This window comes from Chanodichthys erythropterus, chromosome 20 (genome assembly GCF_024489055.1).
Source record: "Chanodichthys erythropterus isolate Z2021 chromosome 20, ASM2448905v1, whole genome shotgun sequence".
NCBI classification, from domain to species: domain Eukaryota; kingdom Metazoa; phylum Chordata; class Actinopteri; order Cypriniformes; family Xenocyprididae; genus Chanodichthys; species Chanodichthys erythropterus.
Genome location: NC_090240.1, coordinates 3,510,956 through 3,523,975, shown reverse-complemented (window position 1 = coordinate 3,523,975; position 13,020 = coordinate 3,510,956). Strand labels below are relative to the sequence as shown.

The 13,020-nt window shown below is 36.0% G+C and overlaps 1 protein-coding gene across 1 annotated transcript; it reads left to right on the top strand.

Annotated features, from left to right (window-relative positions):
* The first annotated feature begins 2,185 nt into the window (after positions 1 to 2,185).
* Positions 2,186 to 11,832, top strand: LOC137009722 (uncharacterized). Its single transcript, XM_067372173.1, has 17 exons — positions 2,186 to 2,426; positions 2,509 to 2,610; positions 2,717 to 2,949; positions 3,190 to 3,365; positions 3,450 to 3,543; positions 3,684 to 3,813; positions 3,903 to 4,123; positions 4,222 to 4,255; positions 4,591 to 4,674; positions 4,755 to 4,846; positions 5,676 to 5,793; positions 6,044 to 6,148; positions 6,301 to 6,465; positions 9,285 to 9,467; positions 9,769 to 9,877; positions 10,096 to 10,207; positions 11,735 to 11,832. Exons 1-16 carry the CDS (start codon positions 2,186 to 2,188, stop codon positions 10,205 to 10,207), a joined length of 2,199 nt encoding a protein of 732 aa, XP_067228274.1. The 3' UTR covers positions 11,735 to 11,832.
* Positions 11,833 to 13,020: the final 1,188 nt, after the last annotated feature.

Here is a 13,020-nt window from a genome sequence, read left to right as displayed (position 1 = left end):
ATGGGGGGGGTTAAATTACGCCTATGATTCACATGTGCGTTCACATGTGATTCATGATTTCACATGTTGAAATATAGCAATATGTCACAATTAAATTACATGTGGTTTTTATACACTTCACATGCATCCACATGTGATCACATGCGTTCACATGTGAAATTCATGTGTTTTTTTGTAAGGGTGTTGTCTTCTTTAAATAAAACACCAAAAACTACATGAACAACAAAAACTAATGAGGATTTAACAGGCTGAAGACACACCACAGGTAAGCTGTTGTCAGGCCAGGATGTTACTCCAGCAGTTTCGTTGACAGTTCGCAATTTAAATTATGCCAATTGTATAAACAATTATAAAATATACCTATTCGCTTATCACAGGTAAATGTAACATATACATTTTATTTTTTATATGTTTTGTACAATGTATAAAAAACAATAAAAAAAATATAAAAATTTAATGTACATACGTTTTTTATTTTTTATTTTATTGTTTTTTTATATGTTTTGTACAATTCTGGAAGAATAGAAATCTAGCTAATATATTCAATGAAACGGGAAATAAGGTTGTAATCGTGCCATTTGAACCTGAACCCTAATTTTCCGGAAGTGGGGTTTACGCGCAAGTTACGCGGGCCATATCTATCTATGACGCGGGCGGCATATATGAAGATACACCACTGCGAGTTTAATCCGAGAGGTAAAACAGTTGAACGATATATTGAATAGACAACATCTAAAAATAAGCAAACGTAAAATATTGCGTATTTCTGGAGTAGACGTGACATGGCAAGAAGGAAAAGACTACAGAAACAGATTCCTCTTGATGGGCCTAACGTTTCTACACTCACTGGAGACGTGGACGATTATGTTGATAGTCGGCTAATTGATATAATTAGTTCCGAATTAAGAGACAAAGTACATGAAAAGGTAAGCAAAGAAGAATATTCGTTATGTTTGCCCAAACGAGTGGTAGCCAAAATAACAATTTATAAGCGTTTTAGATCAGTGTTTCACAAACAGCTGTAGGCCCATAATTCAAGACACGTAGGCATATTTATATTAGGGTACTAAAGAGGTACTTTGGCTACAGTCACATAAAAATGTTGGGAACAACTGTTATAGGTTAATGTTATGTTGGACATTGCTGCATGAACATTTGCGGTGCCTTTCTAGTGAGATATCAATTTTTGTTATATTTAATAGACTCCAATGAATAACCTTTACAGATATATTCTTGAGAAATGCTTTTGAGCATAGTTTTAAGTTACCCATCTGAACCCAAATATGAACTGGATTTACTCAAATATAAATAAATGTAACTAGACACATTCTCAAAACGGATGCAATTATAAAAATGATAACTGTTGCCATTTATTTCCATACTAGACTATACAATTCAATGAGTACAATTTAATTTAGCTGCAATTTATTAATCCGTACATTTATTCCAGAAGGATCCATGTAAGGCCAAATGTAGGAGGAAGAACATTGACTCAGTGCGGTGGAGAAAGAGGGACCAGTTGGGACGATTGACTATTGAGAATCGACTATTGAGAACTCCCTCAAGAGATAGTATGTGTTATGTCAATTATAAGCGGCATTCCTCTAAATTGTCATGAATTTTTAGACATTCTCTAAAGTTTTCATATGATTGTCCAGTCACATCTGAATGTCGAATGAGGTCGACACGACCTCAATATGAAGATTCATCAGAAGACGTTGCTGATACAACAGATGGTGAGAATATACTATTATTATTTTTTATAACTAACAACATGCACAACTGTTGTACATTTTAGCACTGCATGTATTCTTGCTGATTGTATTGTGTACCTATTGTATGTATTCCCACACAGGCACTTCACCTCGACGGTTTGAGGAGACACTTCAATTGATTGGTAAGAGACAATGTCAGATACAATATATGTACATAACTAATTTTGTATTTTACAGGATATGAAAATTCTATGGCTGACGCCATTTAGTACAGGGCTGGAAAAAACTTTGAAATACTTTAACCCCATTTATCCCTCTCCTCTAAAGACAAAAATATTCAAGAACTCAAGGAGAGCTTAGACAGCCCAGACATTTATCCATCAGAAACTTACAGCGTACGGACCTGGGATTTGCGGCATGAATTATGTAACGAAAAGTGGCAAAAATCAAGACCACATCTTTTACAAGCCATGTTAACAAGCGGAAGGACACCTCAACAAGCTTGCCAACAGTGTCATGTGGAAGAGGCTGTTATTCGATGCAGAGACTGCCTCCCCAAAGAACTGTATTGCAGTAACTGTGATGTGTCAGTGCATCACCAGTATGTTCTACACAACAGGGAGTCATTTGTGGGAGGCTTTTACAAAGCCATGTCACCGAAATGCATCGTTACAAAAGACAGCACTGGTGAACATGTAGTTAGTGAGCACGGTATGTGACCGCTATATGGATTGGATTACATTACATATCAAGTGTAAACTGTTACAATTAATATTGATGTCTGTTTTTCCAGATTGTCTCCTACCGATCGCTTTGCCCAACAAGATTTGCTGTTGTGGTGCTGAGGATGTTTCAGTGAATGCTGGTCGTGCCATTATCTTCATAAATATTAATGGTGCTTACCTTTGTTTAACTTACAACATAAAATGTGTAAAGCAAGTACAAAGGCTTTGTATAGTTGAATGTATGGTTGTGATGAATATCTCTGTTTGACCCAACAGGTCGCTATGATCTCTCCCTTCCTTTGGTAACCTGTAAGTCTTGCCTAAAATCGTGGACACCTGAGGTCAAAGACCTTATATTAAATGGGTACTGGCCTGGAACCATTGAGTTTCAAACAGTTTACACTGTCGACCTGTTCAGTACCTTTGAAGACTTTAAAGTCACAGCACCTGGCCTATCCAGACAGGCCTTTGTGAGAATGCTGCAAAGCCGCTCAATGCGTTCTGGCAGAGTAAGTAAGATTTAAACAAAATGTAATAATGTAGAGGATAAATGGGTGAGGGGGGTTATAGCCATTGACAAAAAGGTTTGTTTTATAAATAAGAAAGTTGTGGCTAGATGTGCAAGGAAAGGAAATGTTGTGGAATCATGATTAGGAGAAGTCAGGTTGTACTGTATAGTACAATGCAAAAATGTATCTGTTACTTCTTAAGCAACTCTCACCATAACTAGTCTATTTTATGTTTACTAGGTTGGTACAATATCAGTGGACTGTTTTCAGCGCAGTTTTCTGGAATGGACGTACTGTAGACATGAGATGGAAACACTTCTTGGAGATGACCATTTCTCCTGCCCAGCTTGCAGTCAGGATATGCTGGCAGTGTCTCTTGATGGGAACAGGAAAATGTACAGGTTTAATCGCAACGGGTAAGTTAACAAAGTAATTTATCTTTAAAAAAAACAAAACCTAAACCTGTCAGAGTCCATTCAGTGTTTTTTGTATTTTTGTAGGATAAATGAAAATCCATATTTTGACGGAACCTTCTTTGCCAAAAATGAAGAGGTTGCAGAGTTTTTGCAAACTATTAGAGACAAAATCAAAACTGTAAGTTATGGAAAAATATAATCAATTAATGCCTCAGTCATAAGAGACAATTTTATCATGTACAACTTACAGGTCATCTATGATGATCTATGATGATGATTTAACAACAATAATAATTGTTTGTGAAAATATTCTCTTAGTCACCAGGCCGACCCATTTGTGGAAACTCACACTTTAAAGCTGGTAGTGAGTCTAACAAGAAGTCTCAATCCAAACTTGATGAAGAGGGTGTGATGATTTCAGTCTGTAGACACTGCATTCTTTTGAATGGTAGGTTCAGCACTCTGATGAACCCAAGCTAACCAAGACTTTCTTGTCTTTGATTATACTAGAATTCTGAACTAACTCTTTTGTAACAGGACTACAGATGTACCGTGGAGAAGTGTTTGCATACCCTCTTTATCTTCAAAAAGAGCTTGGCAAGACACAAAAGATTGAGTTTGTCTGCACTGATGTAATGTGCAAATATTACCCATACTTAAAAAGAGTGTGTGAGGCCTTTCCTGATCTAGAGTATCTTTTGCAAATGCGACCATTCTTATCAGTTATGCATGCAAAAGGTCATTCAACCAAATGTGAGGTAATTGTATTGATTATATATTTATTTTTAATTCTAAATACATAATGATTATTATATGAGTAATTTTGATACAATGCTGCGATGATTATGCATAACAGGTGGAGTGGGGTGGCCGCAACCAAGAGGGAGCTGGTGAGTTTTAACTTTAGAGCAGTGGTCTCAAACCTGTTCCATTGAGGGCCTAGTGTATGCAGGTTTTCTCTTTTACCTTGTACCAGACTGAGTAGGTCACTAATTGGTTAGGATCTTAATTGGTCACTAATTGAAGGGAAAGACCAAAAACAAGCATACACTAAGCCCTCTGTGCAACCGGTTTGAGACCCCTGCTTTAGAGTATCTACTGATAAACCTGTCATTGGATTATTCTCATAGACAGGTTAAATGTCCATATCGTAATTTAATGCAGCAACTTTGACCACTATGCCACTCGTACCCCGATGGATCTGTTCCTAATGGATCTAATGCAGGTTTGACTGTCGGGGAGGAAGTGGAAGCAGTCAATTCATTTATGTCTCGTGCTGCATTGACAACAAAATATATGACCAAATCTGGTGAGTCGTTGGGTTTAATTAAAGTCATTGTTAAATATGTGCAATATTTAAAATGGATATGTTAATTTTTTTTTTCTCAGCACGCACAGATATGATCACTATCCATGTTCGTGGATGGAACCTAAGGAAAAAGTTAAATCTTCACAATTATCTTGCTCAAAGATATGTTAAGGTACATTTGGTATTATGTTTTTGTTTATTAATTCTAATTTAGATTAACCTTTGCATTCAGTGTTGGGTAAAGTTCTTGAAAAGTTCATTTTAGTTAAATTTCTGAGTTCACAAGTTTTGGGAAGTCCCTAATTTAGACAAAATAATTGGGTAAATGGAGTTCATATCTTAACAGTGTCCTATAAAACAAATACAAAGAGTAAAGAAATATCAATCATGGTCACCGGTACGATATGAACTCCATATACCTGATAATTTTGTCTTAAAGGTCACATATTGTCAAAATCGACATTTTCTGGCTTTTATTATCATAATGAAGGTCTAGGTGCTACGTATTTACCTTGTAAGTGTCAGACAAACGCACACTGCCTATATTTAGAACAGATTTAGAAGCTGTGCCTGAAAACGAGCCGTTTTGAATTCCTGCATTTTGAGATGTCACAAATGCCTAGGCTCCTCCTTCAGTCACTGCACACACACTACAGCTTGTTCCCAGTGACTGCCTGCTTGTGCGTCTTTCAAATCGGCAAATCAGAAGAAAGGCTCGTGAACATTAATTAGACAGACCAAAATCGACCTGTTTTTAGCAGAGCTACTGAGAAAAGAGCTTGCAAAACGCTATTTACTTGGTGTTTGATACTTATAACTGCAAATATAACTTCATAAGTACATAAAAACGTAAAAAAAATATTTAAAAAAGGTTACAATATGAGACCTTTTATTAGGGACTTCCCAAAACTTGTGAACTCAGAAAATGAACTAAAATAAACTTTTCAAGAACTTGACCCAACACTGTTTGCATTATAAGTATAACTTCATGTATGTTACAGACATTACAGAGAACAGCTGAGGTGGCAGGGGAGATTGAGATGACCAAATCCCACCTGAACAAAACAAGTGAAGATCTTCAGCAGTGGGTCACAGATGTTCAATTGTGGGCAGCATCAAGTAAGTTTGTTACTAAATCTAAAGAAATCATGTCATGTGTGCAAGGGTGTAGGAATGAGTTTGATATTGAGGGGGACTCGTTTTATTCAACAATTGTTGTTTTTATTGGGTGGGACCACTAGGTTAACTGCCACTAGGGATCATGTCCCCCCCTTCCCCACCCGCTCCTACGCCCCTCCATTTGTGAAATTTGAATGTTATAACTTTTTTAATATTATGTTTGTAAGCTTATCGTTTTGTTTGCAAACAGCTCCGAGTACCATCAGTTCACATGATCCACAGGGGCTGCAGCGTCTAATGGAAGGCTTGGTCCTTAAAATCCACCAAAAGAAAATGGAGTTGTACAGAGAGACAGGTTTGTGATTGAGTTTTTTTTTATTCATTTTGTAGGATCCTACACATTCTTGTGAAAGTAATCTATAAATCTGAATGGAAATGTCATAATGTGTGTACTTTATTAAAATTATATTTTTCTGAAATCTGTGTTCATGTGTTACCTCCTTGTAGACAGCAACAAAGACAGGCGACGCAAGCGATCTGCCATTGCTAAAGAGAAGAGCAAACTAGAAGAGGCCATAACATCATACAATGCTCTGGTCTCAAATGCAGAGGCTGTGGATCCAGCAGACACCCTTTTAGCACAAGAATTTTCAATATGGCCTTGGGAAACAGGTAGAGATTGGAACAGGAAATATTATTGTCAACACAGTATTTAAGTTGTCTTTGTCTTCACTTACCACAATAGTGCACAATTAGATTCCATGTAGTTAAGTTTTATGTTACATTTATTTATAAAGAGAGAATCAGACTGAGTCCTTGGTCTCTTTTACAGCTGAGCCTTGTGGACAGAAGATGTAAAATATAATTACAAGAAACATTATTAAGAATAACAATTACAGCACATTCAACAGAAAATAATTAAAGTGTAACTCTCACCAAAATTTAACCTACGTGTTTTTTTTTTTTTATGTTTTCAAGTCAACCTTTTCAGTATTAGCATAATTTGGATGTAAAAGCCACGTTTAAGATTTATTGTAGTCTCATTGTTCGGTCAAATAGCCATTTGAATTTAAGTGATAGTTACTGCCATGATGGCATAAAAATTGCTATTCCTAAAACCCTAAAAAGGCTCAACATAACATGAAACTTTTTTTCAAATGATCACCAGGGGCTCTAGACATGAACTCGAACATTGAGAACATTGTTTGTGTTCAAAAAGTTTACAAAAATGCAAGGTTTGTAAAAATAATTTTTGCAGTTCATGATTCCGGTGTCTGCCATTTTGCCAGTCAAAAAGTGTCGATCTCCGAATGCAACGTAACAGGGAGGAGAGTAAAGATGGAAAGCTCCTAAAGCTTAGTTCCATATAAATTCACGGATAATTTGTTGTTTTGTCGTTAGTGAAAATCAATATTGACCTTGTAGTTCCTAATATGGAGTCTATTAATTTGCATTCGGAGATCGACACTTTTGGACTGTCAACATAGAGGCGGCTGGAGAGAAAAACAGCTACGTTGAGTTGTTAAAAACATTTATTTTTAGTAAACTCTGTGTACACAAACAATGTTCTCAATGCTGGGGTTCATGTGTAGAGCCCCTGGTGATACTTAGAGAAAAGTTTAATGTTATGTTGAGCCTTTTTAGTGTTTTAGGAATAGCAGTTTTGATGCCATCATAGCAATGCCCCTATCACTTCAATTCAAATGGCCATTTGACCGAACATTGGGTCTCATTCATGAAACATTCGTAAATATACGAGTAAATGTGTGAGTGATTTGCCCGTAAAGAGACATTCCCGAAAATTCTTCTCCTGATTCACAAATACTTCGTAAATGTCAGATGTGATAGTGAAATGTGTGTGTGGGTTAATGAATTCCAATCAGTCGTAAATGGGACGCGCGTGCACGCTCATTCTCTCAATTACCATAAATCCCGCCCATTACAACCGACTGACAACTATATATGAGCATATATATATAAAAAAGACTTGCGGACTTGTGTTCCGTTTGCAGATGCTATTACTGGTATAAAAGTAAAAAGAAAAAATATATGTAATTACTATATATAATATTTTTTTTTTAAATGCTGTGTACATATTTACCGATTAAGGTGAATTAAAATGCAGCTTATTAATGAGCAAAACGTTCGGATGTAAACGCACTATTTACGCGTGGCTGGGAGCAGGTGTAGATTTCTTTTGTACCAACTAACATTTGGAAAATACGAACATTTTAATGAATCCGAAAATTTACGCCAGAACCTCTTTATACACGATTTACACAAATTCGTTCTGCTCGTGTTTCATGAATGAGACCCAATGAGACTACAATAAATTTTAAACGTGGCTTTTACATCCTTGTAATAATAAAACCTTCACAATCATCGGGACGAAGGAGGCGGGAACTGGCGGACAATCAAATGTCATTTTAATAATTCCAAAATAAACAAAACAGCGCACCAGCCCCTCACGGACGACTGATGCGCACAAATAAAAAGCAAAACACAAATAAAATCCCAGGCCTGGTCCTCTCTCGTCCTTCACGGTCGTCGCTCCAGTTTTATATCCTTCAATCTCCTACGTTGGACTCGAGACCGGCGGTGGGGCGCAGGTGTCACTGATTTCCCAATCATTCCGCCGGCCTCACTCCTTGTTCCCACGTCCCTCGGCCCGCCCCACTCGCCACAATCCTAATTATGCTATTAATGAAACGGTTGACTCGAATACATTTAAAAAAAAAAAAAACATTATAGGTTAAATTTTGGCGAGAGTTTATCCTCTAATGTGGCATGGATTTAAAATGCCCTAAAGGAACCAAAGCATCAATCTTGAGTTCTCTCTGTAAATCATTCCCAGTGTGAGGGGCATGGTAGACGATAGTTTTTTTTTAAATAAATCGTTTTATTTGCTTTTTTTATTATTGAGAATATAGTGATCCTAGTTTTTTTTTAAATTCAAATGTGCTGACAAAGTTTGTAACAGAACTAGTTCAACACAACCACAAACAATTACATAGCAACCTAAAGATAATTAAACAACTTCACAAAATAACTTCAAATGCTTTTTAGAGTGATGCATCACTTTTGTGATATAAGCATTTAAAATGCTAAATGGCTTGGGACAAATGACTTGTAGTGCATCTGTTTACCACTATTACCGTATTTTACGGACTATTAGTCACAGTTTTTTTACTTGTCTGGCTGGTCTATTCTATATTGGCACTCGGGGAAACACTCATTTTAACTATTTGTAAATATCGATGAACATATTTAAACATCTAAGTTGTAAGTAGACAAGCATAAAATTATAACCATGCCTTTGGTGACCAGTAAAGTGTTTATTTAAAGGGCCTTGAAATATAAGTGCGACTTATACTCCGGTGCGACTTATAGTCTGGAAAATACGGTATGTAGTTTTATATCACATTGCAAGGCCTTTCACTGTCGGTCAATCTTTTTGTCTTTTTTGCTATTACCAGTATTTATCTTTACAGAATCCACTGTGCCCTTGAGACAAAAGAAGATTGTGTTTGACAAGATAATGCTGTTGTCTCGTTTAAAAGAAGAAAAGACTATTCTCATTAAAGAGATGAAACAACACTGGCAGTTCCTGGCTGGTGTCTCCAAGACATTAGGTGATGATATAAAGTTGGTCAGAGGTGACTTGAAAGAAGGGAGTAAGTATTCATTACTGTCTCTGAGATACTGTATAATTTGACAGGTTTGTGGAGTAAACACTAACAGGTCTTTCTTTTTCATGCCATTTGGTCTAAAAAATACATGCATATACATGCAATATATGCATAAAATTACTTAAGATATATGTAGCCATATTCAATGAATGAGCTAATGACTGGTATTAATGCTGATACATTAACCTAGCAAAGATCATCAGGACAGAAATATGGACATTGTATGTGTCTGTAAAAAGCTGCAGTAGGATACATTTGCCCCTAACCAATCTTAAAACGTTTTAAGTCTGTCCTACTAACATGTCTGTGGAGGCATACGAGGGACTGTGCTGCATTATGTTGGCAAGATTGAGTGACCTACAACATCAAATGAGTGAGGTGAAGTCAAAATATAGGTGGGTGCTCATGTTCGGTCCCTGTCTTGTACTGTACCTTGTAAAATAGCTTAATCTTTCTTTGTAGACATACTTTTGATATTGCATTGTGTGAAAGTTACAAAGTAAAATATTTAGTTACTAAAATGATGGTGTCATTTTATGAGCTCAACAGGACTGAGAAAGTGAGGATGCAAGATATTTATCATTTCATTTAACCTGTGTTCACTTTATCACAGGCAGATTGTGGTGGATCCAAGTGTTCTCTCAATTGATGAGGAAGATGGAGAAGCAGTTTGTGAGGAATTTCCTTACCTCCATGATGACATTGATTCATCCGATGAAGACTGAGTAAGGATAAATAATGTACTAGATCACTAACCATAAACTCTGCAACCTTCTCCTAATGCTCAGGTACTTTCCTACTAGCTCCTGGTTGACAAAAGTTGTGATTAACAATACTCAGCAGTCAGTACTTTTTTTTTTATTTCCTAAGGAGTCTATTAGAGCTTCTGCCTGTTCATTGTATATGCCATTTGCGCTACATTTGACTTGGACAATTACGCCCAGTGTTAATTTACTACTAAGGTTGTTGCCTTGTCACTTTATTCACCCACTTCTTCTACCTCTCTGTTTGATTGTGCTGCAATAATTGTACATATACCTACACCTTTATTGTGTTGCCCTCTCATCCTGTATCTTATCTGTATTTCTTTCTTTTTCTATCCCTCCGTGCAATTAATGTGTAATTTTGTGTAATTTCATGTGTAACTTCTTTGTCATCCTGCACCTTTTGCTTTATCTTGGCCAGGTCGCCATTTCCATTGAGAATGTGCTCTTTAAAAGCTCACCTGGTTAAATAAAAAGAAGTAGGGGTGTAACGGTTTGAGATGTTCACAGTATGATAACTTTTAGAAAAAAGATCACGGTATTACGGTCTCACAGTATTAGTAAAAATATAATTGGTTGCAAACTTTGGCATAAGATAGTGAAGCACACTCCCGCTGGGCTCTGGAGTAGTGAAAACGTCTCAGGGCAGTTTCACACCTAAAAGTCCGGACTAACATTTGTGTTTTAGTACATTTTATACATTTGACATTATACATACATTTTTTGGTTTCACAGTAATTTTGCTAGCACACTAGTCCTTGCATTTTCCAGCAGGACAATGACAAACCACAGTCTGCTTGGATTAAAAACTCACCAGAGGACATGTATAATAGAATGGGCAAAAGTGTTCTTGCTAAACTGAACCAACTGGCATCTTTACTTCCCAAAAGCTTATTAAATGTTATTTAAAAAAAAAAGGTGATGTTACATAAAACAGTGGTAAACAGTCGCAAATATTTTGACTGTGTTGCAGTCATCAGATTTAAATTTAGTGTATATTTTCTAAAATAAATGAAATACTCAAAGACGTTATTTGTTAATAATGTGTTTTCAGTATAGTACAGAGTGAACAGAATTTTTTTTTTTTTTTTTTTGCATTTTCAATACTGTCAACTTTTTCAGAATCTGGTTGTACTTTTATAGTGCAATACTTGGTTATGTTTTCTTTCTCGGTTGATACAAATCTTTGTAGTAGAATAATAAAACAAAAGTAGCAGAATACATCTATATAATGCTAAAGAAATATGAATATGTACAAATTACTGTGGTAAGAATGCACTGAATTCAAAATTGTATACACAGTGCTATTGGATTTTATGGCTTTTATACACAGATGGCACTGTGCAGATTTAGCAGCACTGAAATAGTTTATATCAGCTGTGAAAATTGCATTGAATATGCAGTGGATAGGAAATAGGATAGTGAATAAGACAGATTAAAACAGTTGCTGCATTTTCTCATATGATTTCTTACTCTCTTTTGAAACAGTGGGACCAAATGGAAGAACAGTTGGGAGCCTTTGTCCTGCCTTTGAGATGTTGGAGTTAGCACCAGTTTGGAGTTTGTCATTGTAATTTTAATCAGTGCAAATAAAAAAGAATATCATTCATTTGTTCATTTTCCATTTTTTAATGAGCGTAATATGGTTCATTTTACTGGACATTTACTCTGTATAGACATTAATAAATATATCTTTGTGCATAAGTGTTGAGGTCATAATATAAGTATCAAAAGAACAAAGGCCTGTATACTGTATTATGCTCTATTGGACAATGTTTGACTTAAGTCAAATCTAAATGTCTAACAAAAGGTCAGATTTGGAAGCATTATTATGTGTACTTTTTAATTTATTTGTAGAATCAAATCACCTGGGTTTTTCAATGATGTAATTGGTCAAACACATTACATAATGTTTCTCTACTTCTTTAAATTGCAGTCTAGATTTTGAGTAATATAATACAGTTTTTAAATGGGTTTACTTTAGTCATGTATTTATTTCGGACAATCTGTATCTGCACAACATTCTAGTAGTGACAAAAGTGCGCAGTGGTTGCAGACACAGCACGGGGCGCTGTTTGTCGGAGGGCTGTCTGGACTATTGTAATCAACAAACGAAGAAGAGTAAGTGCGCACACAATAATAACTCATTGACACACACGTTAGTTGGATCCAATGACAGTAAAGGTTGGATCAGGGATGCATGTGTGCTCCGCAAATTCACGTCCTAAATACTGTATTTTAGCTGATCAAAAATGTATGAAAAATGTCATAAATTGTATCATTAAATATACAGGTTTGACTGTAGTCATGTCGTCCCATGATGAATAATAGGCCTAATCATATTTTTAGGCTAAACCAATACATTATATATTTGGATGCACGTATATACTAAAGTTGCAGAACGTAATGAAACGTTGCATATAGGTCCCATTAATAGATCTAAAAGAATAGCCTATTCAAAATCTCACATCTAACATGAAATGAAACATATTCTTTATTATCACTTTACAAACAGGGAATTAACAGTTTTTCTCCATATTGTCTAATACAGTTTTGGGTTTACATCCAAGCTGTTGAATGAAAATGCAAGTAGGTAGCCTAAAATTCAATGCTATTTGCTACACCTACGTCAAGGGGGAAATGCACGTGTTTCCACAACTGCATTACTACGCGTTGCCATGACATCAATTCTTGTCGGAGTTTTGAAAATATTTTAAAGAGAGAGACTGACTGATGAGTACAGAGTAACAAGATGGGCGTGGCTTTTAAAAGTG